Below are 22,487 nucleotides of genomic sequence, written 5' to 3'. Positions count from 1 at the left end.
GTTTGCTTGCTTTACTTGTTCATTCCCTGGTTTCATTTCATTTCGATATTTGAACTTATAATATTTATATTTTTTATACTTAAAACATTATGTGTGTAATTTGTCTTCATATACAAGAGTTTTACCCTTTCACTTAAAATAATTTTTGTCACCATCTCCATCTTTGTCATTCCTCTATCTCAACCACAACCATAACCTTTTTCACCTTATTGATCACGACGACTTTTTTGTCGGTGTTCTACATTGCAAAGTTTGCTCCAAATTAATAAAGTTAGTTTTTTGATTCATTGTCGTTCACATGTATACAATGAAACCCTTCAATTAAGAGACTCAAATTCTATATACATTTTTATTCTATTGATATGGAAATCACTTTTGTGTAATTTTTATAAAATATCCCACACCTCTTCTACCATTTACATCTCTAAGGTTATGTTTTGTTTATAAAATATCTTAAGGAAAACGTGAAGGAAATAAAATAAAAAGGAAAAGTATAAGAAAAATAAATAAATAAAATAGATTTAAACTTAATAAATTATTTTTATATGCTTCTTCAAGCTTATTTTTTCTTTATCATATAAAGATTAAATAATTTAAAAATATATAAAGTTTGGATAAATTTTAATTATATTTGATTTTTTTTTATATTTTCTATTATGAAACCAAACGTAAAAAAATCATATTCTTTAACACTTTTTTATTTCCTCAATACTTTCCCATAGTCAAACATAACCTAAGCTTTTCCTAACATAAATTTATCCACTTGACATATTACAATGAGTATCTTATGTGACATTTCTTTCAAAAATCGTTATTTTTCTTTACCATGCCTCAAATTTTATTTGGATCAACCATTTTGTTGTAGTCCTTATTTGCTAAATCCCGTAAAAATCTTAAGATATAAAGAAAACATGTATTTAAATATACCAATCGTATTTTTACTTATAAATAATTTTGAGAGTTCAATTGAATTGGTTATTATTTGTAACCATATTTTCACTAATAAAATTACATTTTTTATGATATTCTACATATCTCTTCCTAGTATTTTATCTTCATAATGCATTTTTATACTAGAAAAAATAAGATAAAATAACATAAAAGTACCGGGGTTGCCACATAGACACGAATTCCAACATGGCACAGAGCATACAAATCGTTATCTTTAATTTTTGTTTTATTTTTTCGGTATCAATTTCCATGAGGTAGAAACTTTTTATATGAAATGTTATTTTTTTTCTTATATTAAAATATGTCGGTCCATTAAATTCTAAAAATATTAATTATTATTTCTTATATTAAAATATTTTTTTATTTTTTTCAGAAAAAAAAATGTTACATATTCTTAATTTGTATTTTTAAAATAGAATTAATCATGGCACCCTCAAGCTAAACATCTCTCTAAGCGGGTCTCCAGTCAACAGCCGGTCTCTGAGACATCCAACCACTGACTGCCACGTTTCAACTCAGAACCGCTTGCAAGGACGGACCTCAGAACTGCCTCTTAAGTGAATTTAACAAAACTGTTTGGGGTCCGCTCTGGTGTATCAGAATCAGAATCAGAAACAGAGAGAAGGGGGTCTCGTTTAGTCAAAAACCGTAGGAAAGATCTCTGAAACTCCAAGACTCGTTTTCTCTCGCTTTCTCGCTGAAAGACATTCTTAGGGTTTTCTCTCTTTTTCTTTTCACACTGTTTGGAAGGAATGCTTCGAAACTAGCGATTGATTTTGCAAAATGTGAGGGAGTTATAGCTACAGGTACGCCTCTTCAAGTCGTCTTTTAACTGGTGTCGACGTTTTTAGGGTTAAGTGCTCCATTTGGTTGCTGAGAAAGCGGAGAAGAAAGAAAAATGCAGATTGGAGTTTTGGATTATGATTTATTAGGAGAATGGCAGAGCCTCTACTTAACTGAAGCTAATGCTGCCATTTGGTTTACTTCAATGTCCTCTTTTTCTTTTACTCGGTTTTTCCGGTAACCAAACAGACGGTTGCGGTTATTGGTTTTGTTCTGGTGAGAGCTTTGTGCCCACCGTGTTGTCTTCGTGAGTTTGCTTCAGTAATGTAGTGACTAGTCTCCTAAATCAGAGAAATGCGTCTATTATAATGCCTAATGATTTATCATTGGAGGGAAGAGAAATGATGAATTGATGATAGCGTTTTATATGACAGAATGTGAGTGATGGTTGCGTCGTTACCTTACCGGAAATGTCGTAAGCTCTTTACACTTAGATTCACACAAAGAAAAAGGGAACAAGAGCACTGCCAATATGATAAGAAATGGAGAAAGATTAGTAAACTTCTTTGTCTTTCTTTACGCATGGTATTTTTAGTTTCCAAACTCTTTTCTGAAATTTTGGTGATCGCTATGAAGTTGCTACTGGTGCACTTCCTGGTATCTGATTGAAATTTTAATAATATAAACTTTTGCCCCAGCTTAAATTCAGCAACGAAGTTTTGAATGACTGCAATTATTTTTCCTACCGGAATATCAGCTAATTTGTTTTACCAAAGATCAAGTGAAGAATGGAAATGCTCCATTTTTGTAATGATTATCTTCCAATATTTCTCTATTCTTTAACAGGTTCAACTATGTTGAACTCTTATACTTGTCCTTAAATGGATATTAAGCTATTTTGGCTTAAGTTATTTGCTGACATTTGAGGGCCTGACAGATGCGCATGGGCTTATCTTTAGTTGGTCTAATTTTAGAAGAAAAAAAGACAAGAATTCTGTGTTTTATCGTAACAAGGAGTTAAAACCTCACTTCGCCTATTGTTTGTATTGGAGTCAGTTAGGATTCTGCTGATATGGGAATTTTAGATGTGTTGATCTTTGGTTTGGAAGCTTCATAACTATGACATGCATCAACTAGTGGTGACAAGTTTGCTGAGTTGAAGGATTTCCATGATGTTATATGTGTATTTAACTGTGATTTTTTTCTTCATATTGCATTGAATTGTTGATATTGTTATATTTCATGATGTCTAATCTATAGTTTTCCCATTTTTTGTTTAGGTTGTTAAATTGATTCTCTTTGATATTGATTGCCTCTTTTAAGAAAGAGCAAACATCTTGCTTCTGTTGCTCTTCACCTATATGGCTTCTGCTGGCATTCCACCTGCTTCGGCGGTTGGAAAACCTAGTGGCAACACAATGTTTGTTGATAAGCTGCCGGAAGAAATCAATGAAATGAAGATCAGGGATGACAAGGTTGAAAAGGTTGTCTTCTCACAAATTTTGAGAGCAAAACTTGAAGGTTTTCTATACTTAATTCTTTTGTTCTGTCCATTTTCTGTTGACAATTTTTTTGTGGTAGGAAATGGAAGCAACAGTGGTCGATGGAAATGGAACTGAGACAGGGCATATTATTGTAACAACTATAGGTGGTAGAAATGGTCAACCCAAACAGGTAGATTTTGTGAAATCATTGTAATTGGAATCATTGGATTGATTATGGTTGGGTTGTGGAATAGAGAGAATATATATATATATGTATGTATGAAATATTCATTTTGAAACAAAATATTCTGATAATAATTGGAAAAAACTCCATTGGAGTGAGATTGACCACAAACCTCGAGATCTTTATTTTGAAATAATGAGTTAAAAGGAATAAAATCAAACTGGTTTTTCTGGAAAGTAAAATATCAAACGAACAAATTTTGGTACAATGTCATAAGATGAGATAGAGATTTTCTTTCTATGTTATAAATAAATATAAAATAATGGACATCTACCAATAAGTTTTACAGAGTTGAGGTTGCTTGGTTTCAATTTTAGATAAGAAGTGGCTGAATGGGATGAACATGTAACATAGAAGCTGAACGATAGATTTAGGAGAAATAATGAAAATCAGTATTCTATTTGTTATTTGGACTTTTATGGCACTCTTCATTACTTCTCTATCGCATGACTTCTCTTTCCTAGCTAAGTCAAGTTGTGCAGAAACCAATACAAGTTGGTAGCATCGGTGCATCTTATGACTCAATATTAGACAAACTAAAGTTTTTTTTTTGATAAGATTTTTTTTTTTTTTTTTTTTTTTTAATTTTTTTATTATTAGACAAACTAAAGTTGTTTAGCTTTAAATTCTTTCTGATTTGTATTTCAGACCATAAGTTACATGGCAGAGCGTGTTGTTGGACAGGGTTCATTTGGAATTGTATTTCAGGTGATAGTTTAAATTCAAATTACAAACCATCTATTTAGAAGCTGATGTTTTGGTAGCATTTCTAATAATTCTGGCATTTCTTTATTCTGAAATATTATTACTTTTTGGCTTCAATTATATTTCTTTACAGGCTAAGTGCCTAGAAACTGGAGAAACCGTTGCAATCAAGAAGGTTTTACAGGATAAGAGATATAAGAACCGTGAGTTGCAAACAATGCGTCTTCTTGACCATCCAAATATTGTCTCTCTCAAACACTGCTTCTTTTCAACCACGGACAAGGATGAACTCTATCTCAATTTGGTGCTTGAATATGTACCTGAGACGGTTTATCGTGTGGCTAAACACTATAGCAGGGCAAATCAACGGATGCCTCTGATATATGTCAAACTCTACACATACCAGGTGTGATGCTAAGATCAGATAATCAATTGTTTTCCCCAAGACTCTGCTCTGTATTTTGGTACATGTTTAGAGTGTGAGTATCAATTTTATACATATGTAGAGTTTGAGCATCAATTTCGCTAGCTGTTTAACAGAATGTAAAAGAGGTAAAACATGATTATATGATAGTCATTTTAAAATAGGAAGTGCATTAGAGTCTCACTTCTAATGGGCTGTGCCTTCATTTGGGATAAATCGTCAGAAGTCTAGGAATTTTCTATTTTCTGGTATTGTTTATCTTTTTGCACATGATGTTAATTGCTCTAATGAAACCCTCTTTCAGAATTAAATGTGAAATACAAAATGGCATCTGGTAAGCTCAAACCTCAAGATGGTGCAGAGAGGATATCTTATTAGCATATTTTAACACAATATGCTCATTCTTGTGTTTTATAACTCTTGAAATTTGCAGATTTGTAGAGCTTTGGCATACATTCATGGGGTTGTAGGAGTGTGCCACAGAGATATTAAGCCACAGAATCTATTGGTTTGTATTTGAAATTCACGGTTCTTCACGTGTTCTGCCTGAATTTTTTTGACCAATAAAATTTGTTGTTACAGGTTAATCCCCATATTCATCAGCTCAAGCTATGTGATTTTGGGAGTGCAAAAGTTCTGGTGGGTTGTCAACTTGCTAGGGTGTATTGATTTCCTAATGCCAAACATTTGGACAGGTTTATTTGTGAAGTTGTGATAAGAAAGTTGAATTTAATGTTCAAGCTGCCATTTCTTGAACTGTAAGAGTAATATGACTGTTACCTGATAAATACCAACAAATTGATGGCATTAATCACCTGAGACAATATTGTGAAGGGATCATCCAGTTGATTGGGATTATATTTTCTCATACCATGTCTATTTTCCCCTTCTGTCTTCAGAATTTTGTAGATTTCGAAAACCATGCATTAAAATGACAAAAATTTCTTTAAGTAGGATTGGTGTGTTTAGCTTAGAGCATTCTATGAATGAGTGCATGCTAGATCACACATTCCCTTTGCACATGTTTTGGACCTCTGTGCATTCTTGTGTCTGTTTTGTCTTTAAGGTGCATCGATGAAGGCATGTGTTTAGATCCATTTGTAGTTCTTGACCCTCAACACATCTAGAATTGGTGTATCTGATTTTGGATGTATGCTTTGATAGCCTTACTGGTTTTGCTCCTTTTATCCCCTTCTCCTTGTTCTGTTGGGCCATTGCCATGATATTACTTGTAATATAATTACCTAAACCTTTTGTGTATTTGGAATGCAGCCTTTTTGGCTAAGCACCTTATTTACCTATCAATAAATATAATTTCCTGTACCTTATCATATGTAATGCATGAATTGCTTCTGATCCATCTTTTATAACAGGTTAAAGGTGAGCCAAATATATCATATATTTGTTCTCGTTATTATCGAGCACCAGAACTCATATTTGGTGCAACGGAGTACACAACTGCAATTGACATGTGGTCTGTGGGTTGTGTCCTTGCGGAACTGCTTCTTGGACAGGTATTCTATGAGCTAGAATTTGGTCTTTTACTTGATGTATAGCGATGAATGAACAAGACTGCACTGATGTTTTCTGTTCTTTTCCTTTTGGCCAATTGAATCTTGGCAGCCTCTCTTTCCAGGTGAAAGCGGAGTTGATCAGCTTGTTGAGATAATCAAAGTAAAACTTTCTGAGTCTTGTATGCAAGAGAAACAATATTAACGTTTTGTCTGAGCTCTGAAATCATCCTTCAATCACTTTCTTTGTGGAACCTGCTGAATTGATGTTGTTATCTACTAGGTACTTGGGACGCCAACTCGTGAGGAAATCAAGTGTATGAATCCAAACTATACTGAGTTTAAATTCCCACAAATCAAGGCTCACCCCTGGCACAAGGTGAGCTCTTGATTTCTATACCGACCATTTCAATAATTGATGCTTTTGGATTTTGTATCGAATTTATCTGAAAATGTTCTCTTGTTTGCAGATTTTTCACAAGCGCATGCCCCCAGAAGCAGTAGATCTTGTCTCTAGACTTCTTCAATACTCTCCAAATCTAAGGTGTACTGCTGTGAGTATTTCTGACCTTCCGCCCTGCAATCTCCTTGCTGCAGAATATAAAATGAAGTTAGCTTGCCTAGTGAAATTTTGTCTTTGATATGGACCACTGGTGTCTAAACATCTAGTCTGTTTTGTTTTCTGTCCTCTAGAACGCAGGCCACCACCATTACAGAAAACGGAAACACTACTGATAACTATTGTCATTTTGATGTACTTGAGAATGTGGTACCATGCATGAAAACAGATTCACTTCAAATGTTATAATCCAAATGAACCTACTTATTATTATCACTTTTGTTTTTGAAAAAAAAAAAGATCAAACGAATTCTTTGCAGCTTATCCTGACTTTTGGTTACAGTGTAGATCTGTTATAAATCGGAATTACATTTCTTATGACTGTTTTGCAGTTGGAGGCCTGTATTCACCCGTTCTTCGATGAACTGCGCGACCAAAATTCCCGTCTCCCCAATGGCCGCCCATTGCCTCCTCTCTTCAACTTTAAGCCTCAAGGTTCATTCTCTCTTCATTTCCCTTTCGTACCTGTCTATCCAACCGTGAAATTTGATATGATGATAACACATTGAATGATCATGCATGCTGCATTAACAGAACTGAAAGGAGCGTCTCTGGAACTCCTGGCCAAACTGATACCAGAACATGCTCGAAAGCAGTGCCCCTTCCTAGGCTTCTAAACATCTATCTTCAACGTTATGGTGTAACTGTAACTGTGTTCCATGTTTGTCTTGCATGTTCTCTGAAAATTAGAAACACCCCCTGTTTGTTTTTTATTTTTTATTTTTCGACAAACACTTCCAACTGATGAATCATCGCTCGCTGTGTACGTATCGTAACAGCGCTAAGTGGATCTTTTGTAATCTTCATATTATTTTCAGTCGAGTGTACACAGCTAGCTTGCTTAGCATCTTTCCAGGATCAAATGCAGCAGGGGTGGCAATTCGAGTTTGTTTTGTGTTAAAGCATACATTGGATTAAATAGGTGGATTCAAACACGATTTGAATGATAATTGGATTAAAAATATAAATCTAAATATGATTTAAGTATTAAACCTTGAATTCATTCTGTGTTGGTTGTTATTGGATGGTCATCACCTTGATGTTTGGATGGTCATGGAGAGTCACAAGGTTTGGCAGAAGGTTTTTCAATTATCAAAATTAAACATGATTAATTTTGTTGAATTGTAAAGCCTAGATTAGTGTTGTTTTTTTTTTTTCCCTGATGTTGGGGATTGAGTTCAATTATATATTTAATCATTTTATGTTTTATGATTTTGTTTCATAGATAATGTGATCGTAATTGAGAGGGTTTTATTCGAGAGTTTTATTATTATAATTTTTTTTATTAGTAAATTATTGAGTGTTAAAGAGTGTTTGCAAAGATTGTAGAAAGCGTTTTTAGCATCTTTAATACTTGAAAAATAAAAAAATTTAAGCGTTAAAAAAATTAGAAACATTTTCTAAAATCATTATTAAATGCACTCTTTAGTACATTTCATAGATATAAGGATCACATTAATCATCAAATCACATTAAAATTTTATGTTTTTCTTAATTTTTTTACTCGTGTGCATAATTTTGATTAACAATTTTTTCAATCAAAGATGTTTATAAGTTAATTAGTTTATTTATTTAGAATCATATTTTAAATAAATTATGTATGAACTTATTTATTAGAGTAATAAACATAATTAGGTCAATTTCTTGTTCTATAAAAATAATTTATTTATTAGGATTTGAATTTAATTTGAATAAGATCATATTTAATCCAAATTCAATTCAAGAAAAATGTGTAGAGTGTTACCGAGCGGGGGGCTTTGTTTTTTAAAAACTAGCAATACTTCGGGCAAAAGACGTTGATATCAGGAGCCATTTTCCAAAACAGGATGTCCATTTTTCATCTAGCCTTTTCCTTTGCCACTGAACGCATGTGCCCTAAAATTAGGAAGCGGTCAAGGGCGAGCATTTTTGTTAGAAGGCGATTCCTCGTCTCATGTCTTTGTTCACCATGATGCAATTCACTTATATGAATGTTGAAAATTAAAATTTGTGATTATCCACTACCATTCCTAAACTTCGTCTTGAACGATCAAAAGGTAAAACATTTTATTACAGAATAACCTCTACACGTGTCCCATCCTTATTGGAAGAGACTATAGAATGAGATCAAAATATATGATGCGTTATATATGGTAGAATAACCCCCTTATTTTAATAATTTTTTCACATCCAATCACACCTTAAATGCCTACAGGATTTTAAAATTCCTAAAAATAAAAATAAAAAATTCCCAATTTTACAAGGACAGAGTTCTTTGTCAGATTTGCATAAAATAATGAGCAATGTTATACACTCTCGAGTATGAAAATTTCATATACTCTCCATGATTGAGTAAATAAATTTGAAAAACTTAACTCAAGTCAGCATCGATTTTAAGAGAGAATTATTTTTTGAACGGTCCACATGACTCAATTATTTAAACTGAAATTGGTTATAATTTTTTTTATAATAATAATTTTATAAAATTAAAAGTATTTATGATTTTTAGCGACAACACAGCGAGTAGAATGAAATTTCGACCGTGGCGCGTAGTGTTTGGTGTGTTTAATGGACCGTTTCTGAAGAAAAAGGGCTCCGTCTCCTCGCGCTCTAAAGTGCGATTCCTCCTCTCTCTCTCTCTCTCAGCGCTTCTCGGTTTTATTTCATGGATTCCTCGACTCCCACCGGCAACCCAATCTCTCTCTAGACTCTCGCTCTGGATTTTCCATCCTCTCCATGCATGGTCTTTCTCTGCTTTTTCTTTAATTTTGACCTTCACTTCTAGCATTTTTTTTTGGCCAAGCTCTTCATTTTTGTCCGAACAGTCTTGATTGTCTGTTCTTTTCTTTTCTTTTTCACTATTTGAGATGTTTGTTTTTTTGCAGAAACGAAGCACATTATCGTGATTATTGAATGTAGGTTTGGGATCAGACGGTTTGGTTTTACAGTGAGGTGAGCTTGCTTTTGTTATTGAGCTGATTCTGTTTGTTCATTATTTGAAATATTGGTTCTTGTCTGTATCGTTGTTCTTCTTTTTAACTGAAGCTGTTTCTTGTTGTTTGGTTTCTGAGAAAGCTAACAGAAGGAAAGGAAAATGAATTTTTGACAAATTTTTCCTCTTCTTTGTGGTTCTGGTTTTACGGATAATGGGAAGTCCGAGATTTCGGAATTTTGATTTCTTTTCTGTTCGTGCATTTCGTCCTTGACCAAACTGGGGTTTGGAGTCTCTTTGTTGTGTCATAGTAGTTCTGTTGGTGATGTTTTGTGGTTGTTTCATTTATGTTTCTCATCATTTAAACAGGGTTTAGGGTTTTTATTTATTTATTTAATATTTTAAGGTTTTTCTGGATTTGATATGTTGAAGTTAGAGTCTAATGGTCTTCAGAGGGGCTGAATTTTCTCAGAATAATAAGGCTGAAGGACTGTGTTGAAATATAACCATTGATCGGACAGTATCTAATTAGGTTGAAATTTTTGGTGCTTGGAGCCAAGAAAGAAAAAGGGAGGTTAGTTTTCTGATCAAGAAAACTTTTGGATCACAATGTGGCTCCTACCTGGTTTCAATTTTGAATTAAAACACCAACAATTTCTTTTTTGTGCTGGCCTAAATGGTCTTCAAAGAAGGTTCATAATCAATGAAGGAGATGAAATGTGTGAGTAAGCTTTATCAATCATCAGGGCAGATCTCCACTATGGACCAAATTAAGTTTGAAGTGGATGGTCATGAGAACTTGTGTAAAATGGTGAAATGCCAGTCTCATTGGCTGTAATAATCTCTAGATGAGAAAACTGTGTACTTTTTTTGTTTGCTTGAATTTGGTTCAGATTTTTTTTTTTTTTTTTTTTTTCTGAATTCATGTTTGGACAGTAAAAACAACACTAGATGTTTGAATTTTCTACTAAATGTTTTGCCAAATAAATTAAAATCAACCCTAGAAAAGAAGATCATGTAAAGGTTGATGGAGGTTAGTGCACTCAAGAGGTGAGAGAAACCATTGTTGTGGCAATTTGGAAAGAAATTAGGATTGGGTGAAAATTGTTCGGCCTGAGAGCTTCGATTTTTGTTATTCTAGTCAGATAAAAGGTGGAGAAGAGACCCTTGAAAAAGATCTTAACCATGTTGTTTAGCCTGGCAGTTTCCAGAGGTATTGGAGTAGCAGGTTTCTGAAAGTTAGAGGCAAATGGTGGCCGTTGGCCCTTTCATTTTTCTAGCCACTTCTACACTGGGAAATGGAGGAAATGGGCTAGTTTTTGAGCTTACAAATATTGTGATAGTTCAAGGAGCAGTGGAGCATTCTTTACATAGGAAAGAGGAAAGTAAAGGGTTATTCCATGTGAAATCCTTTTATTCTTCCTTATGTAATGAGGAGAGGATTCTGTTTCCTGTTCAATGAGTGTGGGGTTTTGGTGCCCCATTGAGAACATGTTTTTTTTTTTTGCCTGGGAGGCAGTATTGGGGAAAATCTTCATATTGATATGCTCATGACAAGAGGATACATGCAGGTTAACAGGTGTAATCTTTGTAAAACTGGTGAAGAATTGGCCTATCATATCTTAATGCATTGCAATAGATCCAAACAATTATGGGATATGTTGCTTGCATTGTTCAGTGCAATGGTTTTTCCTTTCTCAGTTAAAGATCTTTTGTTGGGAGGTCTGATAAGCAGTGAAAGAAGGTTTGGATGTTGACTCCTATATACTTGTTTTGGTGCATTTGAAGAGAGTGAAATGATTGAATTTTTTACAGTGAAAAACATTTAGATCAAAAGCTAAAATAGATATTCATTAAATTCCTTTGGAAATGGTCTAGAGTTTAACTGGATATGGATTGTTGTACATTATTGGGGTTCATTGATAATCTAAACTGAAGATAGCTAATTTAGCTCTGCTGGCCTTTTTTTAGGTGGGCAGTTTGGTGCTCCTTTATTGTGTACCTCTTGTATATCCCCTATTTACATATATTGTGTCCCTCTTGTATATCCCCTATTTACATAGAGTGTACCCTTTTTGGAAGGTGCTTTTCTATCGTAGTTTGTGTTTGCCTATATATATTGCAACTAAGCAATAATCTCTAGAATTTAGTCATAGATATCTATAAAATTTATAGTCCTAGAATGAATGGGGAAACAGTTATAATCTTAATCAAAACATGAAGACAAATATGAGAATAAAGAGGAAATGTAAAAGGATAAAAAATCTAAATAAATAAAAACATAAAGTTAAACACCAAGTGTGATAATTTCTCCGTTAGTTCCCTCCATGACTCCTTAAACCAGAGAGGTAGAGAGCCTTTCCCAGCAAGCATAGTATGGTGCTCATGGGTTCCTATGAAGGCAGGCTTCTTTTCTTGGGAAATGGCATGAGGCAGAATTTTGACAGTTGATCAACTCAAAAGGAGAGGCTAGTTTTTGCTGAATAGATGTTTCTTATGCAAAAGCAAGGAAGAGTCGGAGGATTAATTGCTTCTTCATTGTCCCAAAGCAAGAATGCTATAATGGTTGATCCTCTCTACTTTAGGAGTGGTTTGGGTCATGCACTCGTCAGTTAAATGGAATTTGTTGAGTTGACATGGTTCATTTGTTGGCAAAAAGTGGAAAACAACTTTGAGTGCTGGTGTTTATATTGGACTCTATGGAAAGAAAGAAACAGGAGGACATTTAATGATGACACGCAGTTGGATTATCTATAAAAAAAATGATGTGCAGTCGAACCAAAAAATCAAATATGATTTTATGTCTGTATTTTTGTGTTGGATTAAGATGTACATAGAGTAGCAAGACCATTCTTTAGCTATGATTGATTTTGTATAACGGTTGACATTCAAGTATTGAGAGAGATTCTTTTTTTCATTTGTTGGAAAGAAATGGGAAAAAGCTTTGGGCACCACCCCCTTGTGTTTATTTTGGACTCTATGGAAAGAAAGAAACAGAAGGACATTTAATGATGCCGAGAAGTCAGCCCAAGCAACCAAATCTGATTTTATGTTGAGTTAAGATGTACATATTAGCAGAACCATTCTTTGGCTATGATTGATTTTGTAGTGCGGTTGAGCTTCAAGGAAGAAGAGAGATTCCTTTTTGCATTTTTTTTCCTTGATTAGCCTAAGCGGCTATTGTATACATTGTATGTACCTTGGTACACCTCCTTTTAGATGTCTTTAAATATATACTCTTTATTGCCTATCATAAAAAAAAAACACCAAAAACATAGCAATCCTATATATTAGGAAGAGTAAAAATGAAAAAGGAAAATATCTAGCAGTAGGCAACTTAGTCCAAATTAGCCTAGGATTTCTAATGCCACAAAAACTTTTCACTACACTGCATCAGGGATCCTGGGTGGTCTTTCTAGTCTCCTCCACCCTGCACTTGCCTGAATTTAAGGATAGCAGCCTCCTTAACACCGTATAACAAGGTTGAAATTTCTATTTTATTAGCATTGGCATCAACATAGCCCACAGGCTTAGAGCAAGAAATAAAAATATTTCTATCATGTTCTTAAAACATGCCACCTACTCCAACCTGACCTGGGTTTCCAAGATAGGAAGTATTCTAGTTCAACTTTGCTTCCATGTTTTTGGGAAAAGATTCTGCTGTCTATGGAAACTAACTAATGTCCTGTGTTCTGGAATAATCTGAATATCCTGGTATCTTTTTCTCTTTTTTTTTTTTTTCTTTTTTTCTAATTAGAATATCCTAGTGTCATACCTCTTCAGTTTCTTGCTAAAAGCCATTAGTTGTTGGATCCCTCTTTTTCTAGGAAGCATATGGGGTGTTTAAAGTTTAACAAATGCCCTTGATGTTCTTCCTTACTTTTATGGTTTAACTTTGTGTAGTTCTTCATGTTTCTCTTGGACAGATTGGAACCTTAACTTTGGCCAAACTGATAGCTGAGAAATGGTATTTCTTTTCTCTTTTCATTTTAATTTTATTTTCATCCATACGTTCATTTTGGCATCCTTTTTCTGTTAACCATTAATTGCTGATTTTCTAAATTGAATCAACTGGTATGCTTGGGAAAAGTTGGTGAATCTGCCAATACACTGAAAGCAAATCATTTTATCACAATTGATATATTCCTATAAAATGTGATTCCACTTTCTTTCTTATTGCGATATCTACCAATTTGTCTAGGATGGGAATATCTCTGGAGAAGAGAGTGACAGCATTGATTGGAACACCGATGATGAGCTAGAAACTCAGAACTTGCCTCCATCTTCTAGTTCAACTTTGATCATTCCTGGTGGAGAAGCTTCCATTGCCTCAGGGGAGGTAAATGTTGTAGCACAATCTATTATGGAATTATTTCTTTCTTTCTTTCTTTATTATTTTTTAGTTTCAGTATTAGATAATTTATTGGTGAGAAAACTATTGTAAAGACAGTCCAAGATGTAAAATTTGTAATTGTTTTTCATTGGAGATTAGTGCTATCTTTAAAACATTTGATGAACACAAATTGGAGATTTTACTAACATATTGGTGCATAACTGAGTCTTGTTTATATATTGGCACAAAATGCCCTTTGATGGTGGGGAACTATATTTTACAAGTTGTTGTCTGAAGATCCTGCATTTCCTATAGCTTTATGCTATTCTACCATGGCCTTTTTTTGGTAGAAATTTCATGCAGTTGTCTGTTCCTTTTCTTTGGTAGTCTAATTGCTGAATGTTGGCTGGTTTTTTTTTTTTTTTGATAACCGGGGAACCTTCCATGGCCAATCCCTTAGGACTCTTCATGGGGACCCAAATCTCGGGGTGCTAACTGCCCCGCAACAACCAGCACCGGGTAAATTCAGTGTATCATCAGTGGCAGGATTCAAACTTAGAACCATGTGCCACTTACTGGGACCACACTTTTCATTACTTGTCCTGACCAATTGGGTTACCCCGATGGGTTGAATGTTTGCTGGTTATTTAAGTGTCCCATGACTTAAAAACATTGAGTTGTACTAGAATAACTTACACATGTTCATTTATTTAGATTTTAAATTTTTCAAAAAGATAAGGTTAGGGGTTCAGGCCCATCCTTGTATAAATGTTGAAATCAAAACCATGATAGAGGCTAAAGAACATGGGAGGGAAGGACTGCAATTAAAATGCATTATCCCTATGAAAAAGCAGGTCAGGTTGGGCTATGATTTTAGATAGACCTATCATAACTGAATAGTAAATTACAATTTCTTCAATTGTAGACCAATAACAATCAAGACAAATGCTCCAATGTTCAAAGAGAGGTTGACCCCATTGATAAAGAAGTTACTAACCTTGATTATGATTCTCTTTAGGCAAAGCCATCTGCTACCACATATTCAGAACATGCATGAATGCTGGCATTTTTTTTTTCCCAATAAAGTTTTGCGCACGATGCCATCAATGCCCTATATTCCATGTAGGGCTTGGTCCTTTTTTTTTGGGCTTTTACAGTAACCTTCATCTCTCTCAAAAACAATGAACGATTGACATATAGAAACCCTTCTAATGGGCCCTAATTCTGCTTCAGTTTCAATAATAAGAAAAACCAGATATTATTTTGAGCAATAGCTGATAACCAGTGATTATTCAATGTGTTTTTGGATGGCTAGTTGGGTTCAAAAGGATTAACAAGGTATGGAAATCAAAAGGATTAAAAAGGAAACTGCTCCTTAGTTGGGTTCTTCCTTCAGTGGGTTCATTAAAATTTGATGGGTGTGTTATGGGGATACCCAGGGTAATTAGGAATATGAGGGCTGATCAGAGATCAATGGTATTGTGGTTAGAGCTTTTTCAAAACCAGCAGGAGAAGGTTTAGCCACCAAGGTAGAGATTTTAAGCCCTTGAGAGGGCTTGCTACAAGCCATGGCTCTTAGCCTTTCTAACCTATAGGTGGAAGGGGACTCTGCCATATTATTATCTTGGGTGACTAAATTAGAAAGAGGGCCTTGGAGGTATGATGGGTGGCTTCGTCAAATATTAGTTGTTGTATGTGTCTTAGACTGTATTTCTCTTGGTTTCCTTGTTCTAATAATAATGTTGCTGATTTTTTTTTGTAAAGAGAGGAGCTTTGATTTAGGTCATTCTGTAGGAGATGGTTAGCCCCGTGTGGAGTATTGAGTTGCCTCTCCTTGTATAGTTGTGTAGGGTACTTTGGTTATGTATAGGTTTTTCTCTATCTCTTCTTTTGATTAGATTTTGTAAATTTTGGAAGGATTCCTCATTCTTCATTTGTATTTTTAAATATATATCAATGAATGTTCAGATAAAAAAATGCTTTTTTTCTATCAGTTCATTCTATGTCTATTTTTTCTTCCTTTTGATTTCTCTCGTTGTTTCACATGAAACTTTTTCTATCTTGCCGTACACACTCACGTATATATCAATCCTATAACTTATTCTTATTCCCCTCTTTTATGCTTCAAGGCAAGCTCATCAACAGGGCCTTCCAACTCCAAGTTGATAAACCATTTCATGGGGATGGGATTTTCTGAAAAAATGGTTGTAAAAGCAATAGAGCAAGATGGTAAAAGCACTCTGCTACTTCATTTTGACCACAGTTTTTACCTTGAGAGCTTAATCTACAATGCTCTTCTGATAAATGTCCAGGGGAAGGAAACACAGATTCCATATTGGAGTATCTCCTCACATACTCGGTGAGTAACTCTGCCTTCTTTTAGACATTGTAGTTGATTTAATTGTGATATGATTTCCTATTATGTAGATGATACTGTAATGTTTGGTCTTCCTAGTTCTGATGGTTTTAGTTGATGTGGCTAGATACTACCTTTTTGAAATTGTGCTACTTGGATTATATTACAACTGCTGAGTGCTCTCTTTTGAGAATATGGAGCTTTCTGTTCAAGGACTGAAATTCTTGTTTTTATGTAACTTGTTAACCTGGACCGAACTGTTTATAGGTGAAAGTTTGATGTCCATAATTGATTTCATTGATTAGTTGGGTTCGATTTGAGGGAGGGAGTAGTTTTTTGTTCTCTTCCTCTTTTTGGTGTTTTTTGGCGACTATTGTATATACATCGTGTGTATTTTGGTGCGTCCCTTGTTGGCACTCTTCAAGACTATTTTCATTTACTGATAAAAAAAAGTAACCCCTAATTATTTTATTTTTAAATTTAATTAATTAATCACCAAAATATAAAAACTATCATACTAATTTTTTTTAATAGGTCTATCTATAAAAATAATAATAATTTTTTTAATAGGTATTTTTTTTATATCATTGAATTCATTTGAATTAAATAGGTCATAATTTTAATATTAAATATATTTTAAAATTAAACATGTTATAATCAAATGTTGCAATATTATTTTCAAATATTATTTAATGAAGCTTAATAATGAATGTATATTTACAAATATCATATTTCTGGTCAACATACTTATAGCATTGTCAAATATAACAAATTATGTTATACGTATATCAATTTCTTCAACAAAACAACTTTAAAATGTTTATTATTACTTTTTATATCGTTTCTTAATGTTTTTCCCAACATTTTCACGAGTTTTGATCAATTTTTACCTTACCGATATTTTGTATCAAAATATCCACCTGAATATCTCGATATATCCGTAAAATTGAGTTACCAATATATCCATCAAAACCCGATATTTTTATCCTTGGCTTGCCCCATTGTGTTTGTTCTTGACAGTTTGGCAGGAGAGAAACAGTAACTTTTTAAAGCATGAAGAAGCCAATTCAATTGTTAAAAGATTCTTTTGTTTGAACATGCTTTTCTTGGTCCAGATTTTGGGTGGGAATGGGATGCTCATTCGTGTATGATTTTGTGGACTGGGTGGGGTCATACTAGTGTAATATCTTTTCTGTGTCTCACCCTTGGCAACCTTTGTATAGTTCCTGTGTTCTTGGGTTCTGTCCCTATTTGAGCAGCATTTTTAATAAATCATTGTTTTGCCTATCCAAAAAAATGGGCTTTCTGCAGAATCATTGAGCTTGTTTGGGAACTTCACCTTTCATAACTTGAATAAGTGACTAGGATTCTATTCTTGTTTTAAGAAATATATTCTTGGCACTCATGTTGTTTTATTATTATTTTTTGCAGGCTCTTGAGAACTGTCCTCAAGAACTTGAAAACTCCCCTCAAGCAGAGCCACAAGTTGTCTCTGATAACTGCTCTTCAGATTATGACGAGAGCTTTCTTGATGATTTCTCAGATACTGATAGTTGTCATGAAAATCAGGTAGCTAAAATTGTTTTTCATTTACCATTTATCAGTTGGTTAGCAAACTTCTTTGGAGCTATTGTATGAATATGTTTAGATCAAGGGAAAACCTCTTTGGAAGTTGTGCACATGCATGCACATGCAGTTGTGTGTGTGTGTTCATGGAACAAGAAGGATCCAAGTTTTGTTGGAGAAAGAACAAATGCTCATGAGGATGAAGAGAGTGCAAGGCCTCTTCTTCTCAGACGAGTAAATTTGCACCACATTTTAGTTATAGGAGCATTGCTTCATGGTGATTGGATCTTTTGCTTTCATTTAGTTTTATTCATTTGGCATGTGCACAACAAGAGGTAAAAGTGATGTAAATGAAGGAAAAGAAACTATTTCACTGGTGATCTTTTAGTCATTGTGTATGCATTCTTAATCCACCAAGGCGATCTCAAACAGGCTTTTGGTTTGAAGTATGTACCTTATTCAATGCTTTTGTTAGATTAAATTTTAGATTTTGTAATTATTGATGTACGTCAACATGCATCCAGTGCCGCCTCTTTCTGAAGAAGAAAAGAAAATGAATTTATAAAATTGTGTTATTTTCCTTTGGTTACCACATGAGTTGTAGTGTTTATGCCGCCCCTGATAGACCTGAAGGTCTTGTTTGATGTTTTCTAGGTTCCGTATTCCTCATGGGAGTGTTCTCTTTTCCTCTATTTTCTGAGCAAACTGATGAAAAGAAATGGAAAAAGAGTTAGGAATTTTACTTTTTAGTTTTTTAAATTCCAAGAAAATAAAGAACTTCACTTGGCTAATTATTGTGGAAGATTTAATTGAGTGGTTCATTTCAATTTCTTGCAAATCAAAATATCCGAAACTGTAATTTTGAGTCTTTCTTTTTTATCTTTTCTCTCTGGTTAGTTAGCTACCAAATGTAACATTAAGCTGTGAAGAACAAGACTTATTTACTACAAAAAAATTTATTCTTTTACATGCTTTTGTAGTTTTATGTTGAAATGTTTGCTTTACCCTGTTTTATGTGATTGAGCACATACCTAATTGATTTCTCTTTCAGGAAAATATAAATTCTTTGTCTGACAAGGAAAAGAAATTGTTGTTCTTAGCGGACATGGGGTACACAGTAGAAGAAGCTTCGATTGCCATGGACAGATGTGGTGCGTGGTTAGAGTTATGTTGATTTGACAGTGGTGTAGCATGTCTTTGTGCAAACCATGTTTGAAAGTGAATTTTGTTCCTGTTTTTTTCTTTTCCTTTTTGGGTAACTTTTTCTCTTTTTCTTTTTGGTACATGGAATCAAACCTAGATCCTCATCATGCCCACCCGTGAATATTTTCATTTTTATTGTTGTCCATTTTGATGATGATTTATTTTATCCTGATAGCCATAAGAAAATTATTCTGTCTTGATGCATTGTAGTCTAGTGTTACATTTTTTTGTTTTAGTTTTTTGATACACACACACACACTACAACTTGAACCTGGAACCAACCGCATCCCCCCTTCGCCTTATCCCCTCCCCCCCCCAACCTCTTGCCCCTTGAGCCAGCCCTCAAGGACAGCATATTAATTTTTTCTTAGGGAGTTTGGTGTATTATCAACTGAGAATTGTATAGAACTTCATACTACTTTATTTGAGGTATGTATTGTTATGTGTATTATCACATCATGGTATATACTGTAATGTGTTTTACAATATAAAGAGAAGTAGAAGATTAATGACCACAAAGGGGATGCAGCCCTCGGATACCTGGACTGAACCTTGTGAATCTGCATGAAGCAAAGAGGCCTAAAGAAGTATAATGAAAAGCAAGAATAATAGTGCACTAACTCCACCCGGTTTGCTAATGAAAACCTATCTGTGTCTTGATGTTACATGCTGTAATTGGTAATCGCACTTGCATCTGCCTAGGTTTGGGTCAGCAGTAGATCTGATCTTTTCTGGCGAAAGTCTGCTTTGATAGAGGAGAGGGCTTGACATAGGAGAAGGATTAAAATGATTCAATAAACTTTTTATATTGGGTCAATCTATGAGCTTGTCTTTAGAGGTGTTTAAAGCTTTTTTTGTGAGTGAATCTTGTTCAATTGGCAATTTCTCACCTGCTTTTTCTGTTATTGACTTCTTTCTCTTCCGTGGTCTAAAATGAATGATTCAACTTAGCCAAAAAGTGGGACTGGATGGCAAGCAATTTCAGATATTGGTGTCCCATGATGAGTGACTCATTTTTTGGGGGGATGAAAGTTATTTGGTTATGTTCCTAGGAATGCAAAAGCTCCATGGCAACACCATTATTTTCTACAAGCCCTGTCATAGATTAATGGGCTCATCAACCAAATTAACCGGATAACCTAGTTTTCTGTGTTGTGAAACCAAACCCTCATAAGGGACTAATATGTGTGGACTTGATTCATTCCTACTGATGTTTAGGTTTTGTTAGTTGATTGTGAAAACCTTCTCTTTTTGTGATTTCCAATACATATTTAAGTCTGCTTAAAACATTGCAGGTCCTGACTCCTCAGTCGTGGAGCTAACAGATTTTATATCTGCTGCTCAAATATCAAAGGCAGCAGATGCTGATCTAGGAGAGCTATCTGATGAAGAAAAGGTGACATCCTCTCTTTACCATTTCTTAAAATAAGGGTAGAAAGCTGTGTTCATATTCTTATAAAGCAAATACAATAAGTAATGGGATTCTGTGTTGGATTCCCTTCTTTTGTGATTTTTTTTTTGTTTGATCAGTAGTTTTCATCTCAGATAATTTACTTTTCTCTATTTTCACAGCCAAGACCAAAGCATCTATACAAGGATTATAATAAGCAAAAGAAGAGGAAATTTCTTGACTATCGGTTGTGGGAAAGGAAAAAACAGAGAGGGTATGAAAAGAAACTCCGGAATGAGGATGATGAACCAATTCGCCTTCCAAATCCAATGGTTGGGTTTGGGGTCCCTGCTGAACCATGTCCTGTATTTCATAGAACACTTCCAGAGGCAGCGGTTGGGCCTCCTTACTTTTATTATGAAAATGTGGCACTTGCTCCCAAAGGAGTTTGGAGTACTATCTCAAGATTCTTATATGATGTTGAACCGGAATTTGTTGATTCAAAGTATTTCTGTGCTACTGCAAGGAAAAGAGGCTATATTCACAATCTTCCAATTCAAAACAGATTTCCTCTTCTTCCGCTCCCTCCACTAACCATATACGAAGCTTTACCCTTAACCAGGAAATGGTGGCCATCATGGGACACAAGAACAAAATTAAATTGCATACAGACATGTGTTGGGAGTGCAAAGCTGACAGATAGGATCCGCAAGGCCCTTGAAGAGTGGGACGGTGTGCCACCTATGAGTGTCCAGAAGTATGTTCTTGACGAATGCAGGAAATGGAATTTGGTCTGGGTTGGAAGGAATAAATTGGCGCCTCTCGAACCTGATGAGGTAGAAATGCTGTTGGGGTTCCCAAGGAACCACACAAGGGGAGGTGGAATCAGTAGGACCGATAGATATAAATCACTTGGTAATTCATTCCAGGTGGACATCTTTATTCTTTTTCTCAGTTATTTTCTCAATGAAGTTTTTCCTATATCTGATTCTATAATTCATTTGAATATTTTTTATCTGAATTGTTGAGATGAATGCTTCAATATGTTCTTTTTTTACATTTATGGGAGGAAGCAACTCAAATCCTTATTTTCATGTTATTCCCAAATCCAAATTCTGTTGTCTTACAGGATTAATTTATTGCAGGTTGACACAGTGGCCTACCATTTCTCGGTTTTGAAAGACATGTTCCCAGGTGGCATCACTCTCTTATCCCTTTTCTCTGGGATTGGGGGTGCAGAAATTGCTCTCCATCGGCTTGGTATCCCTCTAAAGAATGTTGTGGCAGTAGAGATTTCAGAGACAAACAGAAATATTCTCAGGAGCTGGTGGGAGCAAACAAATCAGAGGGGGACTCTGGTCGACATTGCAGATGTGCAGCAGTTGAACGGTGATCGGCTGGAGCAGCTGATTCACACATTTGGTGGATTTGATCTCATTGTTGGTGGGAGCCCCTGCAATAATCTTGCAGGCAGCAACCGGGTGAGCCGAGATGGACTTGAGGGTAAAGAATCTGCACTTTTCTATGACTATTTTCGAATTCTAGACCTGGTTAAGTGTATAATGGGTAGAAATCAGTAACCTTCCAGGTTCTTGCCTCTAATTCAAATTTCTCTTCTTTTTCTTGCTTAAAAAAACATTGTAACATGACCTCTAAGAATGACTTGTAGTTGATTCAAGTTTCTATTTGCTTCACTGGAAAATGAACTGTTGGAAAAGGAAGCATCAGATGAAAGGCTGCTGGATGAGGTTTGTACAAGCTGGCATCCCATCTTCCTGTGGACCATATTATTCCTCAATAAGTACTGAGCTTGTATTGCCAATGCAATAAAAGTTCTCTGCAGCCAGGCCTTAAGACAAAATTGTTGAGTAACAAGTCCAAATATAATTTGGCCATTTTCAGAATGGCTTTGCTGCTTGGGATAAAAGTTCTGCTTGCCCTTTGCATGCTATTATTTGCATTTCTTGGTAGTTTGGGTTTTTCCTTATTATCAGTGTTGATATTCTC

At 34.8% G+C, this 22,487-nt stretch overlaps 2 protein-coding genes across 3 annotated transcripts; both read left to right on the top strand.

Moving 5' to 3' along the window:
- Positions 1-1,541: 1,541 nt before the first annotated feature.
- Positions 1,542-7,609, top strand: LOC100261256 (shaggy-related protein kinase epsilon). 2 transcript variants are annotated; one of them, XM_010662594.3, is made up of 13 exons: positions 1,542-1,757; positions 3,015-3,218; positions 3,316-3,408; positions 4,111-4,170; positions 4,301-4,573; positions 5,025-5,099; positions 5,174-5,230; positions 5,965-6,105; positions 6,215-6,265; positions 6,386-6,481; positions 6,573-6,656; positions 7,054-7,156; positions 7,256-7,609. In XM_010662594.3, exons 2-13 carry the CDS (start codon positions 3,096-3,098, stop codon positions 7,336-7,338), a joined length of 1,239 nt encoding a protein of 412 aa, XP_010660896.1. In that variant the 5' UTR covers positions 1,542-1,757; positions 3,015-3,095; the 3' UTR covers positions 7,339-7,609. The 2 variants fall into 2 exon arrangements, with proteins under 2 accessions (XP_010660896.1, XP_059598855.1); XM_059742872.1 differs by having other exon boundaries at positions 1,542-2,010.
- Positions 7,610-9,266: 1,657 nt separating this feature from the next.
- Positions 9,267-22,440, top strand: LOC100254189 (DNA (cytosine-5)-methyltransferase DRM2). The gene is made up of 11 exons (XM_010662592.3): positions 9,267-9,443; positions 9,586-9,652; positions 13,559-13,599; positions 13,834-13,971; positions 16,095-16,194; positions 16,278-16,324; positions 17,753-17,890; positions 18,939-19,038; positions 20,386-20,486; positions 20,663-21,409; positions 21,626-22,440. Exons 3-11 carry the CDS (start codon positions 13,597-13,599, stop codon positions 22,058-22,060), a joined length of 1,809 nt encoding a protein of 602 aa, XP_010660894.1. The 5' UTR covers positions 9,267-9,443; positions 9,586-9,652; positions 13,559-13,596; the 3' UTR covers positions 22,061-22,440.
- Positions 22,441-22,487: the final 47 nt, after the last annotated feature.

Source organism: Vitis vinifera, chromosome 14 (assembly GCF_030704535.1).
Source record: "Vitis vinifera cultivar Pinot Noir 40024 chromosome 14, ASM3070453v1".
NCBI lineage: Eukaryota > Viridiplantae > Streptophyta > Magnoliopsida > Vitales > Vitaceae > Vitis > Vitis vinifera.
The sequence above is the reverse complement of the archived record's forward strand: the minus strand, read 5'-3'. Positions and strand labels throughout refer to the sequence as shown.